The 23110-nt window shown below is 33.2% G+C and overlaps 1 protein-coding gene across 1 annotated transcript; it reads right to left on the bottom strand.

The window, feature by feature from the left end:
* Positions 1–498: 498 nt before the first annotated feature.
* Positions 499–22902, bottom strand: LOC110459154 (prominin-1-A-like). Its single transcript, XM_021511266.1, has 26 exons — positions 22447–22902; positions 21444–21499; positions 20386–20517; positions 20079–20152; positions 19509–19629; positions 18800–18866; positions 18063–18146; positions 17143–17351; positions 16002–16076; positions 14924–14987; positions 14191–14267; positions 13139–13212; positions 11919–12071; positions 11309–11432; positions 10055–10146; positions 9251–9335; positions 8287–8439; positions 7152–7238; positions 6440–6514; positions 5697–5750; positions 4653–4802; positions 4148–4237; positions 3200–3315; positions 2771–2794; positions 1856–1894; positions 499–1290 (listed from the first exon to the last, which is right to left on the bottom strand). Exons 1-26 carry the CDS (start codon positions 22706–22708, stop codon positions 1251–1253), a joined length of 2577 nt encoding a protein of 858 aa, XP_021366941.1. The 5' UTR covers positions 22709–22902; the 3' UTR covers positions 499–1250.
* Between the last annotated feature and the right edge of the window lie 208 nt (positions 22903–23110).

Below are 23110 nucleotides of genomic sequence, written 5' to 3'. Positions count from 1 at the left end.
CTGACTAATTATATTTTATGAGCTGAAACAACAAAATTTTAATAACAATAACCAAAACAATATTTCCGAAGTACAAATAAAAGAACATTAACATTGAACAATAATTTATATGTAAAAACAAGTGAACTTTAACAATGAATTGTATATATACCAGAAGTACAAACAACAGACAAAATACAATGACCATTTTTTTTTTACAATACTACAAACAATAGAGCAATCAAAATAAACTAAATATTTTTTAACACAAACAACAGAATGAACTCTATATATTCTAGAAATACTAACAACAGATATTTACAATGAAACAAATACAGTTTTGCAAGTCAATAACTAAGAACTAAAACCAAAATAAGCTTGTCGAGGGTCTATTCCGTCTTTGCGTATTGCAGAGTTATCTTCTCTTTGGAGCAGGTATTGATTGTTATGTCACTTGTTTGTGAGAGTAACGTCATCAATTTTTGAGAAAACGACGTAATTTTCTCGCACAAACCAATGACGTAACAATCAATACCTGCTCACAAGAGAAGGTAACTCTGCAATACGCAAAGACGGAATATATTGATGCTGACATTGAAATGTAGGATCGAAGAAATTTTGAATTCAAAATGATAATCAAATGTAAGGTAAAAAAAAGATTTATTGAGCTTCTATTGTGTAAAGGCCTATATAAACAAAAATGCGATGAAAAGAATTTAACGTAACAAAAGTAAATATATTATCTGTCATATATTTCGTTACTATTCGAATAGAAAATACCATCAACTTTTATGAGTCCACACAATTACTAAAAGAAAAACGCCAAATTTTCGAGATACTCCAGAGTTTACAGTTGTTCTTCTTTCACTTCGTAAAAGACCGATACAGTCAGCTGGAATTGTTCTCTGTACTCGTGGATGGATAAAAGGATTTGTAACAACAATTCAACATTACTCATATACAAGTGTTAACCTTACTAAGGTCTAAAAGAGGAACACGATGTTTCCATGGGTTATCTATTATAATATTTTTAATTTCATACAACAAACTAACAGTATTAACATATTTTTATCATCCACGTACTATAAATCATAGCCTAGATATTTTAACATCTCTGAAAACCGGAAATATGACACAGATGATACATTTTAACGATGATATTTGCTCAAAATAAATATTCAGAAAAACATGATATTATTTAATGCAGGTAGTTTCTGTTACTTCATGCACATAGAAGTTATAGGTCCACAGCAAAGACATGACAGGCATTATCAGTCATAATAATCCGGCGTCACTTTCCTGTTTTTGTACCTGCAAAGTTGCAATGATAATAATGAGTGAAGTGGATGACTTCCATTAAATTAACATATTTGTTTAACCTTTTCATATTATTTATAAATAATTGCATTTTCGAAATTATGCTGCCAACGTAGTCTACCAACACGGCAAATTTCAAACACATGCAAACGCTTTTATCGTGTGGGCTGACATATTTCATTTAATTAAATATCAACATTATTCAAGTCAGGTAAAGAGTCAGGCAGTAAGTAAGGTAAGGAGTCAAACTGAAAGTAAGACAGAAAGTCACACTGAAGGTAGGATAAGGCGTCATGCTGAAAGTAGTATAAGGCGTAATGCTGAAAGAACAGTAAGGGTCATCCTGAAAACACTGAGATTATCGAAGTGTCAGTAATAAGGCAAGGTAAAGAGTAACACTGAAAATAAGGTAAGGAGTTTACATTGAGACTAAGGTAGGATGTTATACTGTAAGTTAGAAAAAGTGTCAAACTGAACATGTAAGGAGTTATAATAAATTTTAAGTAATAGGGCAGACTGAAAAAAAAAATCTAATTTCATATGATTATACAGTACTCACTTTTTCATTGCGTTGTAGCGTACTTCAAAATAGTCGATGCTGAAAAATAAGATTTTGCATACATACAATATGATACTTTATAATAAATAATGCAAGAACTTCTCACAAACAAAAGCTTCTAGCCACTGACCTAACAATCGTAATATACTGAGCTAAAAGTTGTTGATAAAAAGTCACTTTTTCATTTTTGCTTTGTTATAGAATAGAATAAATTGTATCACGGCATCACTACAAAAGAAAAAAGTCCGTAGTCGATCAAAAAGACAAAAGAGGAAACGATGAGACATGAATACAAAAGGAAAAGCATAGTGATACCCCGTAAAATACGATATGTTTTCTTGAGAACGTGTCATTACTTGAATTTAACTTTGACTATAAAGACATCGACGAAGCAGAAGACGCTTACACTGCTGGCACAACTGGTTCTGTGTTCCTTGTACTTTTAAAAAAAAGTCTCCATGAGATGCTTTCCTTTGTTCATATTTTGCTATATTTTTATCGATTTTGAGTTCGATAACAAGTTTGTGGACACTCAGTATTTTTGTTGTTGTTTTATTGACAAGGCACAAACCAAATTGTTCAATCTCGCATTTCAATAAAAGTACAAATGCTGTCATATATATATATGTATACACTATACCAGTTTATATTAATTGAAAACCAAATCAATACATCAAATACCATTCCGAGACAAGTATTTTCATTTAGAATTGAGAACGTCCGGATCTTTTAGATTACATAGGTTAAAACTTCTGTTAAACAGAAATTATAACATGAGTATTTTGGTAACAGAGGTTTTGTTTAAACAGGTATTTCGTTAATATATCTTAATGTCTTCATAAAGTATACTTAACCCTCGCAAAGATCAAGCCGAATTAAACATCGATAAGGGTTAAGCATTTCAATAATACTTACTCCTCATTTTCAGGTTTCACCCCACTGTAACGATAGGAAAGTACACAAATTTACACGTTCATTAAGTAATATAATTTCTTCAATATTAAAGACAAATATTAATATGAATATGTAGAATATTGCGAGACGGCTCGTGTGTTGTTTTCAAAACATAATTATCAAAACACATCATATCACATGTATTCAATACATATTATCTAAGCATACCATTTTCAAACTGCAACATATTGACCGCATAAATCATCAAGAACTATAATTATTACATAATTTTGTTTATGGTATTATTACAATATCTTATATTCCCTATTAATATATATATTTTCTTTGCAACCAAATTCATTTAAAACTGTTTACGCTACTTCTCAGTTTATGAGAATCAAACTTAGTGACAACATTTTCCGGGAAAATAAACAAGAGGAATTTACGTACTCGTCATAGCCTTCATCCTCGTTCATTTTTCTGTAATACTTTGACGCTCTAACAGCCATCACAACAGACGGAATAGCAAACAACAAACCCCAACCGAGACCGAACCAGAATCCGTTCTGTGTAAAAAAAAAAGGTAATAGTACAAATTAACACAATTTTTTTCCGGACAAGAAACTCAAGTCACATTTAAAGAAAAAAAAGTGGAATTGGGTCCCCCGAATTGGTAATATCACAGTATCCTTTTTTAACGAGTACCCAACCTATCACTTCATAACCAATATTTCATATTATTGTTGAAATAAAAGATTTTCTGTGTTCGAAACCATGAATGTGTGAGGTTGGTTTACAACAAATTGTTTGAAAAAAATATGATCGAATACACCAAATCAACACACTCTGTGTTAAAGAAAATGATCAATTACTAGTGAAGTTAAAATGTAACATACCCTGAAATTACAACAGCCTTATTATCAACTACCTATTAACTAAAATACATTTTAGAGGTTTTTTTTATCATAAAATACCACTAGCGAAAAAGTCGTTTACTGGTTATGCACAGAAAGTTAAAAACATTTACATTATATGGGCATCACCTGTAGCCGATTAATACAAATGGGTAGAGGCAGAAAGCTTCAAAAGTGGAAAAACATAAAATTGTTAAGGAAGAACCATTAAATCTAAATATCACTATTTTGGGAACCTATTCATTGGTCATTATTCCAATCCTCGCGATTAATTGCTTGAAAGTAATATCACGAAAACACGCAGATGACCTAGTAACCACATTACGTTATTGATCAAGGGGTATGTTGTCACTTGTGTACTTTATCAAGCAACGGATGAAGACATTACAAAATAAATGCAATCGTAAAATATAATCTCTGACATCTTACGTTATAGCTATCACTGATGTAAAATTAAATAAACATCAGCATGATTCACACTTACTAATGCATCCACGGTGTAACTACACAACATAGTTGTCATAGACTCGTACAGAGTCCAAAGCGGTAGACATTTAGCCAAGTCGTTATACACCTGCAAACATTGAATACATTCAGTTAAGTATCTTGTATTAAGTCATTGTGTATATCTACCAATGTCAGTATGAACACTCACATATTTACTTATAATGAGACAAAGTAGATTGTGACGTCACAACAGAAAACGACTTGTGGTTGTAACGCCTTAACAAATGTTCCAAAACAATGATATTTTTAACAAGTCACTTATATTCTGTTGAATGTCAGATATATACATGTTGGAATATATCCCAATCAATTAATTCCCTTAATTAAATCTCCATTTACCTTGGAAAAACATTGCACTGCACCGAGGATTCACATTTTTAATGATAAGGATTATCTTTTTATGATGATAATTCTATAATTTAAACAATATCAATAAAATGACAAATATTAAAAAAAGAAAATAATTACAAACAATATCTTACCATGTCACGAACTTTGAGAATATACGAATCAACGTAGGACAGCATTTGATCCTTGAAGGTAACAGCAGCTGATGACAACACGGAAGTGACGTTGTTTTGAATTTGGTTATCTGCCTCAGCAGCTGTAGCCAACACGTGGTCAATTTGTGCCTGGGGGCAAACGATTTTAGAACGTTAGAAGAAAAATGTTTTCAAACAAATATATATAAGACACAAGAAGAAAAACCAATATATTATATATAGAAAAATATGATAACAGAAACCCATTAAACGCAAAAAAAATCAATAACAAAGCACAAAATGAAACTCCTGCCCGAACTCCAAATCTGAGCAAGCATGTAAATCTCTCTAAGATATAAAATGATAAAAAAAAGTCGTCGTTAACAGAACATTTGTTACAATGAAACTGGATTTTTTGGTGTGCAAAAGGTGGTGAGAAGAACGTTTTTGCCAGTGAGATATCTTGATGAAACTGATATCTTTCACTCTGTGACAAATATCAAAAGGGATATTTTCACAGTGCGAAAATATCACTTTTTGGTATTGGATCCTGATCCTATTCGATGCATTTAAAGACAGCGAGTTTTGAGATTCAAACGAAGCGACGGTAGAATAAGTGGTTGTTATGGTAAATGTTTGGTACACACACTTAAGGATTTATATTTATTTACAATTAAAAAAAAAATATAAGCAATCATACCAGCAAAAAGCAGAAAACGTTGGAATTGCGTTGAGTATCCCATTCAAAATGGCGCGCAGTCATTAGAATATTGCGCTAATTGTTACGCTCCTGATTCCCGCCCTTTTTAATGCATTGATTTTTTCTTGTTTTATGCTTTATAAATGTAATAAATAGAAAATTAAATTGTGTCTTCAGTAATAACAATGTATTTCAGTCGCGTAGTTAATATTTTGAGCCGCACTCGTGACACATGTTTGTTATTACTGAGAACACCATTAAATATTATATACAAGAATATATTTATTATCTTTGACACAAGTTGTCATAAAAAAGAAATGTGTTATTTTGCATCATACACTTACTGTGACCCCTCCTATGGAATTCTCCAGAGCACTTAAGGATGTCTGTAGGGCTGTCTATAATCAAAAAGAGGAAACGCAATAAGATACTAAATATAACTATTCTATAATATAAAGCCTATGCTTAAATAACAACAGTATGCGAAATATATATTCATGTTAGAAAAAAAACCACACACTCGTATTGAGTATGCATGTTCCTTTCCATAAGCATAATTATGAATACTCTTTGTTATTTCGCATAAAACCCATTACCGTATATCCAACATTCAATTTCAAAAACCTTATTGTGCACAATAAAAAAAATTAGGAAAAATATTAAAAAAAAATTACAGTTACACTTACAAGAAAAAATTAGCAAAACAGAACTTGTGATGTTAAACATAAGTGCTATTTAAACTCCGCGAGAAAAATAAAAATTCTTAAAGGTCCATCCCTTTAAGGATCACCGTTCCAATGCATTGTGTTTTTCTGTATGCAGTAACCTCCCTTTAACTTCCGCTTGGATATGACCGCAGCACAACTGGGCACATAGTGCAATCGGATTTAACGGTAGTATATTAAGTATATCAATCTGAAGTCCGAGGTTCGAATCTCGGTCTAGCCCCAGTATTTTTTTTAACACTCAAAAAACTAATATTTCTTTATATTTTCATCTTTAATTTTCTCATAATAGTCCGGCAAGGTATGGTTTTCTTTTTAGAAATGATTTATCAAAGCTTCAGTCATGCCAGAAAAACAGTTACCTTAGCCGATTCCACAGCTGGTATCTCCACATCTCTTATAGTTGTCGCTGTCGATATATGGGTCTGCCATCTTGACTAAAACAATATTATTAGGAGCCGAACATAATACAGGCAGTACTCAGCTTTGCTTGCCTGTAGTAGCTTAATCACAAATAATATCATAATTAAATGAAATTTTACTTATTTTGGAATATTTATCTATTACCGAATGCATAGTACATACAACTTTAAAAAGAAAAAAACAAGACAAGTTAAAACACAAACAAATACTACGGAGTCAACACAACGACAAAAGACATCATGAATAACGCATATTTCCGGAAATTACTGACTGAATCTCTCATACTTTTGATTTTTTTTTTCAAAATAATAGGTTATCTGAAATGCCCGGATGAGAGCTACTTCTGGTATTATACACGAAGGGTATTATTGTAATGAACGATGATTAATATCAAAATCTACTTTTCTGGTGAATATGCAAATTGGAAGCAAGTTTTAATCAAATAAATTGTTTCATTTCTTGGTTTTTGTATAGAAATCTTCTGATAGTAAATAACAAAACTTGGACTCAAACATTTCATACCTCTTAGTTTGAATTCGATTATCAATTTGAAGTAATTATTATAACGACTCCGATATGTATAAGTTATACATAAAATATACACAGCAGCACATTGATCTTACCTGTGTGGTGCCAGAACATTTAGCTTACCTGTGTGGTTCCTGTACATAGGCTTTCAATAGCCGTCATCGAAGAGATGAGCGATGTGAAGTCAACTGACGTGATACTTTGGGCAAGCTGTAAATATGAAAAACTATAAATGTTACAAACGTTACCATTAGGTCAATATTTAATTGAGTCACATGTATTTGCAATTTCGAAAGAAACCTGAACATCAAAGACAAACATAAGGAAAGTCAAAATTATATTTTACTCTGTGTGTACATATAATACCCAAGTTTATATCAAAATGCATAGCGGTATAAAAACAATTAAACGTCCATGTGACCGTATAAACATAAACAACAAAACAAAACACCGAAGACTAAATTTACGAAATTTAGTCTTCGGCGTTTTGTTTTATTTCTATTATAAAACAAAATACATATAAGTTAAGGAAAATAAAGTCCCTGCGTTTGGGGATCACATTATCCACATATCATCGCACCATTTTCTGAATAACTCAAATATTCAGCAAAATTAGGTCTAATATCCAATTGTTTTGGAATTGGGACCAAATACCAAAATGGGAACTTTATAACGCTTCAGCGTCTGTTTCGCTGCTGCAAACATTCTATTTTAATTCAGTGACTTCATTGTTGTAATGTATGTCAGTACAAATTTATTGCTAAAATGGAACATACTGATTAAATAAAATAATATTATTTAACAGTCACAATTACAGTTCTACCTTACAAGATGACAACATCAAAGTTATATAACGATTAAGAATTATGAGTTCAATCAACCAATATAAATTACTCGTTGGCCCGGATTGTTATGCGCAATGTATCTGAATTATTTTACAATATTAAAGACTATATGATATACTGGACAACTTTCGTCCAGTTAAATATTTGACTTGGACCTATAAAATCAATGTTCGCCTATTGTTAATTTCACCGTTCACATGTATTTTATATATATGTAGCATGTTGTATACTAAAATTCGCTGTCATGATAAAGTCGTCGTCATTAAGGAGGGGGAAAAAAATAAAAACTGCGGCGAAAATTTCCAGTTCACAGTATTTGTTTTACATTGCATGTTATAATGGTACAAGTTAAGTAAAGCTATTATTCATTTGCTGGTTATTCGATACATATGATACAGCATTAGGCTACTCACCGTTGAATTCATAGTTCCAAAGTCTATCGAGTCTATGCCCGAGGTTTTGAAGTCGTTTAAACTGTTCTGCATGTCAGTTGTGAGTACCTTGAAGTTGGATAAATCCACATTGTTGGTCATGTCATTCAACTGAGAGTCGATGTCTCCAAGGTACTGAAATGTACAACAAATGCACAACAATCTTTCCAGATTTCTTTCTGTTTTGTTAACCATAAAATATATAACGTTATCCCGCCTGACTTGCGCTGATGAGAAGGTATTTTTTTTGCTACAGGTAATGGTGCAATTACCCCTCATTTAACACCTAACGTATGCCATCCTGCTATATTCTAGAAATGAAAGTACTCTTGTATGACCAATTCTGAAATCGTATATCAAATCCTAGATAAAAAGGGGCATGGTCATTTGTAAACCGTATTAACATAGAAAGAAGGTAGTTAGAGCAACAAGGCCAGAATTAATAACTGCGGTGGCTGACTTTGGTTTTTCGACTTTTCGCTTTTGTCGCCTTTCGAAGCCATTGATTTCCGTGCTTCTTGAAATGCCTTTCTGTGGTATGATATGAGGGGGAAAAGCGCTATACGTACCGAAAAAAGGAACAAAGATGAAACGTAAGAAGATGCTTCTCATACGAGTGGCTTAGAACCTTTTGCCAATTTATTTCATCTTATCCGTTAATAGATTACTTATTTTCACGGCGTTAAGGCGCCGTTTCGGAAAACAATAGCACTTTTTCGATTTTGCTGTGGCAACAAAGCGCTTCGGGGAAAAAGAAATGGTTGAACAAACGAAACTATGTATTACAGAGCAACAGCTGGGAAGATGATTATTGCATTTGTCCAGGACTAACTTGTATAAGCATGTACATTATAGGAACAATGCTATCACTCCCATTTCAGCGTGTATACAATACAGGAACGAGGCTTGGAAGTAAAAATATTTCTCCCTGACTAAGACGTCTTACCTGTGAGTAGTTGAGGGCGCTATCCAAAGGTAGAATAGCGTCAAGGTGTAGCAGATTGAATGGTGCTTTGTTGGCCCGACATCCACTGAAATAAACAATACTTCAACTGATCCTCCTGATAGCTAAATAAAATTCCCCTTAGAGTAGTATGAATATTATAGACACAAAGTGGACAGTTTGTATGCAGTTACATGAGCAAACAATTACAACTATCAGAATGACAATGTATAAATGTTATACGATATTCAGATTTGATTTTATCATTTTAAAGATAAAATCTAGAAAAAAAATCCAGTTCTCAACTTCCCATATCTACCAAATATGTGCACAAGACAATGCTACATATTTTTCACAGAATAAAACGGGATGTTGCAACATAACACATTGCAAGAGGATGGCTTCAAAATTTGTACTGTTTAATTGATTGTTATGAATCCATTTAAACATTAAAACAGAAACATATAAATAACACTTGAAAATACCCTTATTAAGGAAACGTTTCCCTTTTAATATATACAGTAACCTAGATGTGTAAAGTATATATAATATACAAAACATAATCGAACACCAAATCAGAAAACCTAGTTTCACCATATTCATTATAAATTGTGAAAACGTACGGTAGTGTTGTCACCAATGGTGATATTTTTTTTTAACTATCTCCAAACCTAATAAATTATACTGTTCAATATCAATGCCACCAATCATTAGGGGAGCTCTTTATTCATTGTTGCTCATGCACGATAACCTGATACACTTAGTCGTGATGAGATCACATGGTCATACACTACAAGCACCACTTACATTAGTAGACTGTACATGCTGATGGTTATGGTCGCGTTATCCAACAACATTTCCCCCAAATTAAAACTCGTCAGGCCCCCAACGTCCAGAAACTGAAAAACATAAATGATTCGCTATCTGCTTCCATTTTGCTCATTTTATATCATAATATACAGTGTTTTTTACAACGTGTTTACACTAACAACTACTGTTATATATTATCTTCCTACGTTCATTCAACTGTTTTTATTTTAGTTTTTTTTGTTAATGTATTTTGTTGTGGGATTGTTTCATAGTAATTGTTAATCTTTGTTATATGTTGTGATATATAAGTGTTCATGTTTCTGTTTTGAAACAGGGGCGGATTGCTTAGTAAATTAGCCTATTTCTTTTGTCTTCTATGGTGTTACTGCCTCTTTGCTTATATATTTTAATATAACAATATAAATATATAAGCAGAGAAGTAATAGAGGCAGTGCAAAGTAATTTGTAAATACTTCAAGGCATGACCGAAACATATACAAATCCATATCACATCATATAACACATGGATAAACAATCACCATGATACAAAATTACAATAACAAAATACATAACAGAAAACCAGTTAAATATAACAATACGCAATGATAAAGAAGTAAGCACAACACGTTTAAAACCTTTTTTGTATATATAAATCGCTAATACTAAGAGATCTTAGGTTTCTTGACACACTTAATTGGTTGTTTCAAGACACTGCATTCTTTTACCTGCACCAAATTTGCACATGACAAATATGTCTCTTTCCGAAACAATTTAATGTGAAATGATAAGTCTTATTTGTTATTAGGATAGCATATATCCCATTGAGGACATTTTGATAGAATTCAGGTAAACCAAAATTGTATTTTAACAAAAAATAAATGATAAAGACCGCAAAAAACTTAGAAAAGGGGAAGGGATTTATATAAATCAGATCAATAATCTTTGGGTTTTTTTAATGTTTGCATCCTGTCAATTTCACATTCAAAGGAAATCTACAAATATCTTCAGTCAATGCCGAATGTATTAGTGCTCTTTATAATTTTGACATCAATAAACAATACGTCAAGGATAAGGGACTAATTTCTACTAGTAATAAAACTCCGTATATATATTCCTTTTCTTCGTGAATGTGTTGGTATATATCATCTTATGTTAGGGAAAGACCTCAATACTTTTTTGTTAACAATTGCCGAATCCTATTACAATTCATGACAATAAAACATGTTTAAACTGACAGGATGTATACCCCACCTCTTTGAATATGGTAAGGTCAATCAGTGTCTGACAAATTTTCTCCAAGTTACCACCAATCATAAATGAGAGCGTGGTCAGCAGCATCAGGAACCCGGACAAGAGAAATATAAGCCCAGTGCCTCTGAAACGATTAAACAAATACGAATATGTCAATCAGGTTAATGACATTAAAGACGAAGAACGCAAAAATGTCGTTTTATGAACACGTCATAATCAAAACCTTGATTACTGATCGGGAAAATTAAAAAGAAAAATATAAAAAAAAATGATTTTTTCTAAAATTTACCAGGCTTTAAATTATCTGCACACATAAGATAGTATAAGAATTGTCTTAAACGACATCGAATATGTACAGTTCCAAGACATTACATTCAATACAATCAATTAGAAACAAAGAAAATGAAACCATTTAAAAATAAACATTTTTCCCGGAAACAATGCGGAAAGAAAAATATGGAGGGAGGATGATATATGTATAAACAGAGTCTTAACAGACTTATAATTTACCATTTCTAAATACTTATTTAATTATCAATGCAATTTCTTGACTGTTTTCTATACAAATTACAGTGTTTATGATATGACATGCAATATGAATTCACCGTACAGTATCATAAGACAGCCGCCACAACTAGGAATACAGCCTCTCTCCGTTGGCCGGACGTTCTCTCCCAGGCATGCGCACCCACACAGGATACCGATTATAAACATTAGCGGTATAAGTGAGAACACGCCCATCAAACCATACCCAAAGTATATCCTGTGAGATAAAACATAAAAGTAAGTATTTGATACTGTAACAATATGCACAGTGTCCTATATATATATATTCAATTTTTAAAACATCCGACACGATACAACTTTACAAATTGAATATACATCAAAATTACAATATTGGAACTTTGAAGAAATTGAATACTTATCATTGTTTTCCTTTCTTTCGCTTTCTTATATGTATATCAATGACATACCTGCTGAATGTTATTGAAGTAATATAGATAGGTTTCAGTCAATGCAATACAAGGTCCTTTATTTCACATTTTTTTTAAGACAAGATATTGTATTACCCCAAATAGATAAAATCGATGATCGAATCGATGAATTGAATCAAGCATTATTTCGAACAGGTAAGTGCCAATCTACGCTATGGTGACTTGATGTTATTATTTCGACTTCGACGTCGTATTGTCCGGCATTGTTATAATTTAGTAAATGTTTTCGGGAAGCAAAATGAAAATAAATATTAGGTAATATCCTAGTAATGTCATATCAAGCACGATCGTAAAATAAAAGCAATAACACATATATGTTTTCAGCTGACGTCTCAGATTGCACTCGTTCATTAGACGAGCGGATACATTTCATTTTATCTACCTAAACGTGCAATGTACTCGTGCGATAGGAGCTCAGATGAACGTATATGGGGTGTTGCCTAAACAATTTGTCCTGGGAATAAAACATTTTGAAACAGAATGATGAATGATGTTATTAGCAATAGAAGAAATGTATGAACCTTTTCGTTTAGTCAATCTTTGACGAAATTAGTAGAACCAGCAATGAGGATGTATTAACGCTTACAATGTTTTGAGTGTATCAGAAATATTATTATATACAGTGTAGACCTCAGTATTGAAATACTTCCCAAATAGCAGGAAACACGCTCTGACATTGTGCAGGGTTTAAGGGTTTCAACTAGAAGCAACTGCAACTTTATCTAAATGGCATAACTAGACTTAACAAAGGACAGTGTGTGAGTGATATAAAGATTCTACAGTCCTATACATTTCATTCTTCATTACTGCCTTGTTGTTTCTAGTTATAGTATACCTGTATAGATCGTAGTCTTTTGCTGTTGTAAACAGAGTTTTCATATCTGCCTTTATTTTATCCGTTGCAAACTCCTGTAATGATAAGTTAATGAGTAAAGTAAAGAACTCGTGCAAGTAAATGTCTGGTAAATGTGTATGGCGTAAATTATATTTCTATATACAATAAACGAAATTTGACAAAATTTCATTTTTTTTCTTCTTCTAAGTTAGAAATGTTGACTTGTTATTCATTTGAAGCAATGGTAAATATTACGATGCTATTATTTTTGTTCTGTTCGCAACAAATTGGTTCGAGTAATTATGAAACAAATAATCAAATAAGATTCAAGTGAAAAATAGAAGAGAGAGAGAAAGAGAAAATATTTGTAATTGAATTTGTTAGCTTTAGCAAAGCTGGCCTGAGGCTAATCATAAAATAAATAATAATCATATACTAATTCGAGGTTCATATATACCGCTTTATCACAACCTAGTTCATAGGTCTTCTCAAAGCGGTTCACAAATTATTAATCGTGGTATCTTTCTTAACTCCCTGGGGAGCATACAGCCGGTGGTGCCATTTCGGCGTTCACAGCTAGCATTCTACAAGTCTAGCACTGCCCAACCACGTACTCATTTACAGCTTAGTAAACTGGAACAAGTACAACACTGTGTCGTGCCGTGACTCGACCCCGCAACCTTTCGGTCACGAGCCCGGCTTCCTACCACTAGACTACCGTGCCTCCAAACATAATCAAATAATCAAATGTGATTCAAGTAAAAAAAGGAAGAGAAATACAAAAATATTTGTAATTGAATTTGTTAAGTATAGGAAAGCTTGGCCCGTAATCATTCTCATTCTCTAGCATATTTTTTTTATATAATCCTGTGACACGGTCAGACAGTCGTCTGTGACCATTTAAAACAGCACGCGTCTTGAGGTATCTCTCAAATTCTTCCAAAAATGTTGACAAATGTAATGTTTTTGGTTATTTATTTCTGGAGCAAGAAATACACCTGTACGGACCATGGCCTGACACTTTTACTGTTAAATTAGTAATAAAAACTTACGCTGTCAAGGTTTCTGATGAGGTCGTCTACCATTGTATTGAGTGTACCCTTGAAGGTATTCATTGTCGTTTGAAGGGCTGGAAAAAAAAATCAACAAATTTCAACTTCAATAGTTATTACATTATTCTAGACTCATTCACAAAATCTGTGTTTCTGTTTTTCTCACAATGCCCGTACATGTTTAGGTTTTTAATAATAGCAATGTGTATGAATCGTGCAAAGAAAACATTCCGTATAGCAAATGGCTTCGTCGTCTGCTTTAGAAAAATAATAAGCTGTGACATCATATTGGTTTGACAATAAAAATGCTGTTCAGTTTTTATAATTTTTGCAGGTCGAACAATTTGCGGGGATTCGATTTCGCGCTACATGGCCAGGTTAAAAAGTTGCACGCAAGAGCGTTCTTTTATATTTGGATGAAGCGTTTAATCAAAATAAAGTATAAGACGATATTGAATCGGTGATTTATCTCAAGTATTCGGCAGTAAACAGATCTGTTCTTTTATCTCTGCATACAAGTTTTGCCGCGAATATATCGAAATTAAATCCCCCGCAAAATATTTTCAATAACACAGTATGTCAGTGATCATTTTCGGTTTAACGAGAAAAAAAAATTTAAAATATTATTTGAATAACATGATGTCATGTCTATGAATTAAAGTTTTAGAACACAGAGGTCGCGTGATAAAAACTTAAAATAATGTTAAGACTGCCCTACAGGTAATGTACTCACAGTCTCGTACAGTCACGGTCGAGCTGTTCACTGTTGTCGCTATGCCGTCTAGCGCAGAACTAGCCTGTAAATATTACATGAAACAAAACTTGAAAAAAATACTGTATTGAATATTAGCAAATATTCTTTAACCGTACTTTGAACTCGGCGAGAGAGGAACAAAACATATCACAGTCTGGTGCAAAAACAAGATAGTTAAAATTACTTTGATTCCTGTTTAAAATAGTATACTTTCTCAAGTTTATTCTACTTCTCTGGCAGTAAAAGTGGTTAAAACGAATTGATCGTAGATTACAACCAGGGACTAAAAAACACATTTGCTGACTAAATATGGACAATCAAACGCACTATTAACACATTTGAAAAGAAATACACAGTCTAAAAATACCCGCCTATGTTCGAGGCTAGGAAGATTAAAATGCCTACAAGTGTCAGCGTAAGACATGGAATTGTAGTCAACCTGTGCCTTAAAACATAAAAATTTCAAATTTTTACGCTGGACAACTTCGACCTGGTGAATTAAAGATGTTTGGTAAAGAGACCAGATTTTACAACAATATTCTAACTGACTCCTGACAAGACTTATATATAGAGACCTTAAAACAGGTATTTGTTTAAAACTTTTACATGTTCGTTTTATAAAACCTAGCATTCGCATTGATTTGGAAACAGTACGTCTAATGTGGGTACTAAAACTATTTTGAAGAGGTCAGCCAAACACCAAGATCTTTCACACACCATTCATTCTTCAGGTTGTTGCGTGGAGCCATTGAATGGATAATATTAAAAATCATTTAACACAAAACATCTTGTTCCTACACATTTTCGTTTGATTATAGGTGTCATATCTTAAGTGCGTGCATTTCCTTTCAATAACATATCACGAAAAAAAATGGGAGAGAAAAGAAGAGAAAAATATTAATGTAGGGATGCTAAAACCTATTTAGTATACGCTATTTTATAAGAGAAAATATGCAATTATATATATTATAAATGACAAGTGTGTATAGTGTAAAAGTTGATATGCGTCCTTTATTTACAAATATCTAAATGTTTTATATTTGTAGATTGGACTTACTGTACTGGCAATCCCTGTGAGATTCTGTGCCACCACAGCGTCAACGGCCGACTGTGTGGACGATAGATCTGGCAGCTTTGAAGGAAGACAACATGGTCAAGTGTATGTCAGTATCAGATATAAACAATTGTTAATACAAAAATAAGACTACTGGCGTATAAGTATATTGCTTAATCTAAAAAGATGTGAAGAAAAGGGAAAAAACACCAATCGAACAAAACAAGAATGTATTTACTGATGAAATACAAACATGGCGCCCAATTATTGTACACAAATAAATAACTAAAAATATTATGAGGGACATCAAAACAACAGTAAAGACAACAGCAGTAACTAAGGACATCAAAGCAACAGAAAAAACAACGACAGTAACTAAGGACATCAAAGCAACAGTAAATACAACAACAGTACCTGAGAGACATCAAAACAAAATTAAATACAACAACAGTACCTCAGGGACATCAAAACAAAATTAAATATAACAACAGTTACTAATGGACTACAAAACAAACATAAATACAACAACATTAACTAAGGGACAACCAAACAACATTAAATATAACAACAGTTACTAATGGACAACAAAACAAACATAAATACAACAACGTTAACTGAGGGACAACAAAACAAACATAAAAACAACAACATTAACTGAGGGACATCAAAACAAAATTAAATATAACAACAGTTACTAATGGACTACAAAACAAACATAAATACAACAACATTAACTGAGAGACATCAAAACAAACATAAATACAACAACATTAACTGAGGGACATCAAAACAAACATAAATACAACAACATTAACTAAGGGACAACCAAACAACATTAAATATAACAACAGTTACTAATGGACAACAAAACAAACATAAATACAACAACATTAACTGAGGGACATCAAAACAAACATAAATACAACAACATTAACTGAGGGACATCAAAACAATATTATAGACAACAGCAGTAACTAAGGGACAACCAAACAACGTTAAAGGGACATCAAAAGGAAAGACAACAACAGTAATTGAGGACAACAAAACACCGATAAAGACAACAACGGTAACTGAGAGATATCAAAATAGCAGTAGATGTATTCTTAATCCTCATAAAACACCGGAGAATATGGTCCTTACTCACCGTTGAGAAATCTGCACTCATTGTAAGCCCTGACGTTGAGAAGCTGTCACACGCGGTGGTGGGCACACAGTCACTGGAGCACGAGGACTTGGTGGTGGTGATGTCCGAAGCTAGATTGTTTATGGACGATTCCAGAGTACTGGCCGTACTCTTTATGGCGGTTATGTCGGAGATCACCTGTGCCATGTTGGTGCTTATGGAGTTCAGGGCTGGGCGAAAACACCAAGACAGAAAATACAGGTTACAGAAATAATTTTATGGCAATTGTTTAAATTTTTATTTGAACCTGATATATTTCGTCATTCATGTCTATCCTCTATGGGGAGGGGATGCTACGTGACTATTAATCGGCTCCACATGTTCAGATGTTAGTTTTAACAATAGAAATTTCATGATGGTATGTATTAATATATCAGCAACACGTCATTGTGATGGTAAACATAAAGTTTATGGTACACATTCATTAAACGATCTATTTCAATATAATGGTATACGTCAATATAACAGGAAAAGTAATTAAAATGGAAGATATCTGTGTAACGGTATACATTAAATAAATGATTTTTATCAAATATGGCACAATAATATATATCAAAATAATGGTATACATCAGCATAATGGTACACATATCAATAAAATGGTACAGTTAAAGCTATCTATATGCTGGTTCATATAAACACAGTGGTAAATATTATATAAAATATATTTTTTACACAAATAAGTGACCAAAGAATTTAAAAATTCAAGATACCAGAAATCCAGATACACTAGATATCCATATGGAAAACCAGTTATTTCCAAAATTTAATCATGGAAAACACTTGATTTCTATCCAAGATAGTAAACGACTTGTAAAAAAAACAAGCTTTAGCTAATTGCAACAAAAATGAGTTAGAAACGTAGCGAGTCTCCGTACTTACTCGTGTCCAGAGCGATGACGGAGTCAATGACTGTGTTGATATCCAGACTCGAACTTATAGCGTTGTATACCAGCGGACCCAGATCTGGGAACATAGTGATATTTTCGTTAATTTTCTGTGTTAATTGAACATAATTCAGGAAAAACTACACATGTGATGCAGGATAAACCGTGTAGAAGCTGAGCATAGAATTGTCTGCGCTTCCATAATAAATGAATTAATAGTATGACCAAAATGAAAGACACGGAATTTTGCTGATACTTAGAGTAAAAAATGAAGGTGAGGTAAAAAAAAAATGGGAGTTTTCCTCCCAAATCTGCAATAGTCACCACAACCTAGTTCCGGATGACGGAAACAGACGACAACAAAGGAGCGTCAACATGATCATATCCAGAATTTTGTTTTTGTTTTTATTTATTTTTATTCGTCATAATACATTATTGATTGACATTAATGAAGGGAAACATTTCTCCGGGGTTAATCATGTTTTACGAGGGCGAATCAATATATTGATTTAAACATATTTATAATTTAAAGGCCGAATTTTAAATTAATTAATATTTTTGATTAAGTTAAGTGTTAGAGAGAGAGAGAAGGGGGGGGGGGGGTCACAGCTTGAAGATATTTAATGTGAGGTCGTGGTATAGTGAATCAATATAAGTATAATGTAAACAAGAGGATCTACTATATACGCCATTTTGTATTTGCAAATCAAACCACTGTTAAGTTGTTTTTACCTCCAATGTCAGAGATAACAGCATTGCTCACAATGTCGTACATATCCAAAGCGATATACGAAAATTCCTGGAAGGTAAACAAACACATTTTCTTTTTCAGATTTTGTTATTGTTAAATCTTATTATGTAAATATTATAAATATACAACATTTGATATAGCGCCCTATCTTACTAACATAAGCCACTCTAAAGCGCTTTACAGTACATAGATATACTGTTTTATACAGTCAATACAATTAGCATATATACATTAATCAATACAAATTTGAGGAATTCGCAGGAGCTGCCTTATCATGCGGTTACTACTAGTCCTATGCCACCTGGCTAATATCTCCCTATGTGTGTATGTCTGTGTGTGTGCTGGAGATGTAATGCGTCATAATATTATATCATAAAGATCGTTAAAGAACAAATGTTGGTCTGCTATGTCATGCATCTGCTTTCCATAATAAATCTGTAAGATATCCATTAATTCAGACAAAGGTAATTTTTTACAAACTTAATTAATTAATGACGTGCTTAAAAGGTAAAAAGGAAATCATGAGTAATCATTACGCATTACTATTTTAAAGTTTAAGGGAGATTACTCTAGCACAAATCAAATATATCTGCATCATTGTGTTTTCGTTAGACATGATAATGGTTAAGAAAATATGAACAACGTTTTCAATGATAAATTAAGGGGGGTAACTCGTACACTACTACGTACACTGGCCGAGTTGTTGATGTAAGCCGACAAATCGTCCAAGTTGGTGCCGATAGTGACGTCAGCGTAGTCGAGTGCCTTTGTGAATCGGTCGTTAGTGGCGTAAACACAAGCTGCCGAACCCCTGGGAAATTAAGGTAAAGCTTCCATTTAATCAAAAATACATTTTACCATCGGAACTATTGTGAAATGTTGGTCTTAAGCATTTTCTTCAAATGAATTCCACATGCAACGAATATTGCCATGCAGTTTACAGTTCTTCTTAATTTGAGAATTTTGAAAAGGAAATAACAACAGGAAACAATGAAAGATTTAAGGTGATCAAACTCTTGACTCTTAGCTAGGTTATAGCTATCAAGGAACTGTAACTGTACTGTATCAAAGTGTTGGGTTTTTTTAAATTTAAGATAGCTATATCACCTTTATTGCGATGTAACCGCAAAAAAACCCTAGGAAGTGGGGCTCTTTTACAACGTGTCTTGTTGTATATTTTATCTAAGTTAAACCTATTAAGGTTTTACGCAATTTTTTCTGAAGAATATGAATCATGCATATACGTCAACAAACACTTACAATAAACAAACCGCAAGTAAGAAGAGCGCCTGTGCAAACCCCATTCTTTTACAACCTTCGTTTTCATCATAAACCTGAAACAATTTTGACATCTTAAAGTACATATTAAACTTGATTCATGTTAGCAATAAAATATTTTTATTAATTCACTTCAATTTCTGTGAAGGACGGAGGAGCGATTTATTGGTATAGTAGCGTACGTTGTGCTCAAAATACATTTGCAATGCATCACACGTTGACTTTTATGAATCGATTATAAATAACTTCAGAAACTGTACAAGGTAAGAATTTAATAAATTCACAATACCTGTTTCAGATTGCCACCACAATTACCACAGCATCGACAGCAGCAGAAACAGCAGCCACAGAGCGGCATAAAGATAACGTAGAGCAGTCCAAGAACAAAGCAGATTCCGAACCCCATAGCGTAGTTCACGAGCTGGTGGAGAAAAAAATGCATTAAGCCCAATCTCGTGTTGTTGTATTTTTCTAACTCGCTTCCTGACGATTGACAATGCCAAATATTGTTATCATATAAGTACATTACAGTTATCTTAATGATCCTGCACTGTGTTTTCCTACTTACAGTAAGCTCCACTTTTTATATAACCTGCCATTAACCGGGAAGCTCAATAGGTTAGAGCGATAGTAAACAATACGTAGTCGAGGATTTGAATTTCGGTGTGATCCTGATGATGTTTTCTTATCTGTGATAACATTTAATGCTTTTCATATATCAACACTATTTTTATATGTTTATTGTTTCAAAAGGGTCATATTCCGGGGTAGGTAGGGGACTCCCAATCACTTAAAAACCTGGGATATGGATACTTTCTTTTTCTGTGATAATTTATACTGCTTTTTTATAATATATGTGATTATCTCCCTTTACTTGTAATATGATATATTATTGTTATTTTACATATGTTTGTCGCAATAATAGCCCTCAAGAGCTAATGTTCCTTATTGACCTGTATGCGACGTTAAATAAAGTTTCTTGTATCTTGTTGTATCTTGTATTTACACGCAGAACACTTTTCTTGTTTGTTGATATTTTTCGTTTCATATTTCATTTTGTTTCCCCTTTGTCGGTATGACTCATTTTTCCTAAAAAATATTTTATAAGAGTACCAGCTAAACAAACTGACAGATATCTTACATCTTACCCCTGTTATATTATACATTATTATAATTTGTTCTGTAGGTACTCACAGTGTCTGTTTTCCATCATTGTCCGATTCATAATATAAAAGGTATTTTCCAATCGCTACCCAGAGTAAATGAGTATACGGAACGACAACTCTAGGTAGAGATTTGTATTTTTCCGTTATTGTCTGTTTTCTCGAGGTAGTATTATTTACTTACCTCCATATACCTTTCTCCGATATCAAAGTTGTTGTTTAAAACGTCTTTGATAAGACCTGTGAAAAATAAAAGTTTCTTAGGTTGCACTTTGTTTCAAACTGAACGTTAAGACGTCTCGTCGCCCTAATTGAACTGTAATACTGATATTATATGTGTAATCAATGGAAAAGGATACTATGAATATGTTAATAAATATTGTTTTCGACCAGAAACGACAGAGGTTGTCGGTACGCTCATCGACATACCAATATTATTTTTAAAGCAGCCGCATGTTCCAATGTAATTATCAATGGCTAACATTTCTTCTGATGCACAAGTATTGCACGGTACTTTTCAAGTTCATGCTGGTATGAAGGCAAATCGGTTCCATACATATCCATGGGGCTTCTTTGTAAATCTGTATGTAACCGATTCGCCTTCATATCGGTATGAGCATTGAAAAACATGGCGTCAAATCCTTATATTTACATTGTAAATTTTCAGTTATTATTGACCTAGACATATCTCTTATATTTTCTATATTGATGTATGTGTGTCATCAGATGCAAACAAGATTCCTGGAACAGCCTAACGTCACCAAAATGTTTGTTTCTAACGGTTGTCTCTTGTTATTCGAGACGGGAGGAGAAGCCTCAAAATGACGCTGATCAACAATTTCGTTTATGGTTCAATGAACGCAATTTCTTCTGGTAATGCTTTTAGAGGAACTTGCAGTGGAAATGTGAATATAAGATGAAATATAGCAAAAATGAATTTTGTATTACATATTCCTCTGTTACAATGAAATCATATTTTAAGCCATTATCCACGATGAAGTAGAGACTATTGTATAGGCTTAAGTATAGTATGCAGCAAAACTTTACCGTTATAATATGGAACGCTGTAACTGTGTTAACCAAAAACCCGTTTTTTCCACAGGAAGCTATTGGTCCCTACGATATTCAGTTTAGAGAATTTAAAGTGTAGACTGGTATTACTATACAAACAATGAGGTTATACTTACTGAAAGGGAAATCATTTGGCTGCACTGTGTTAATGAAGCTTCTGGTGAAGGAAAACAGCAGACCAAGTCCGTCATTTGAGTAAGAATTTACAGTCTTATAGGCGATGCCCGTCGGTACTGATCCCCACGTGATGGTCCCGTTACCCCAGGCCTTGTTACCGTAGGAGTCTGTGATGATCCCTGCCCTCACCACCCCTACTCCCGCTGCAGACACCAACACCAGGAGGCATCCCAGCCACATCCCATCCAGTCTCACAGCCATGTTTCGTGTAAAAAAAAATATCAGGTGAGAAGTATTTCACATTTTTGTTCAATTAAAATCCAAGACGTGTATTATATTCCTCACTTTCGAAACAGGTGCCGTTGATTTCCGTACCCCATTGTATGACTATAAGCTGAATTCGAACACATATTTGTTTCACATACGTAGCTTAGATCACTCTAATAATGGTTCACTCCGATGTCATAGTGGAGAGTAGTTTGTCGAAACATGTTACAATAACAAATAATAAAGTGACTTATGTATAAACATAACATATTGTTCTTGTTTCATATTCATGTAAGTTCACTGGAATAATATGCAAGCTTAATGAGGTACCAGAAGGGATATACCATGTAAGTTCAAAAATATCAATAGTAGTTAAGCGTTAAGGATCCCTGTACC

Source organism: Mizuhopecten yessoensis, unplaced genomic scaffold (assembly GCF_002113885.1).
Source record: "Mizuhopecten yessoensis strain PY_sf001 unplaced genomic scaffold, ASM211388v2 scaffold9977, whole genome shotgun sequence".
Classification (NCBI taxonomy): Eukaryota; Metazoa; Mollusca; class Bivalvia; order Pectinida; family Pectinidae; genus Mizuhopecten; species Mizuhopecten yessoensis.
The sequence above is the reverse complement of the archived record's forward strand: the minus strand, read 5'-3'. Positions and strand labels throughout refer to the sequence as shown.

Bases quoted from the DNA above. Each gene is read 5' to 3' on its own strand.
- LOC110459154 (XM_021511266.1), bottom strand. From the start codon at position 22,708: ATGGCTGTGAGACTGGATGGGATGTGGCTGGGATGCCTCCTGGTGTTG. The intron at 7,239-8,286 runs GTGAGTAGCCTA...TCATATTTACAG, and splicing joins TTGGAACTATGAATTCAACG to CTTGCCCAAAGTATCACGTC. The intron at 2,795-3,199 runs GTACGTAAATTC...CTATCGTTACAG, and splicing joins GAGGATGAAGGCTATGACGA to TGGGGTGAAACCTGAAAATG.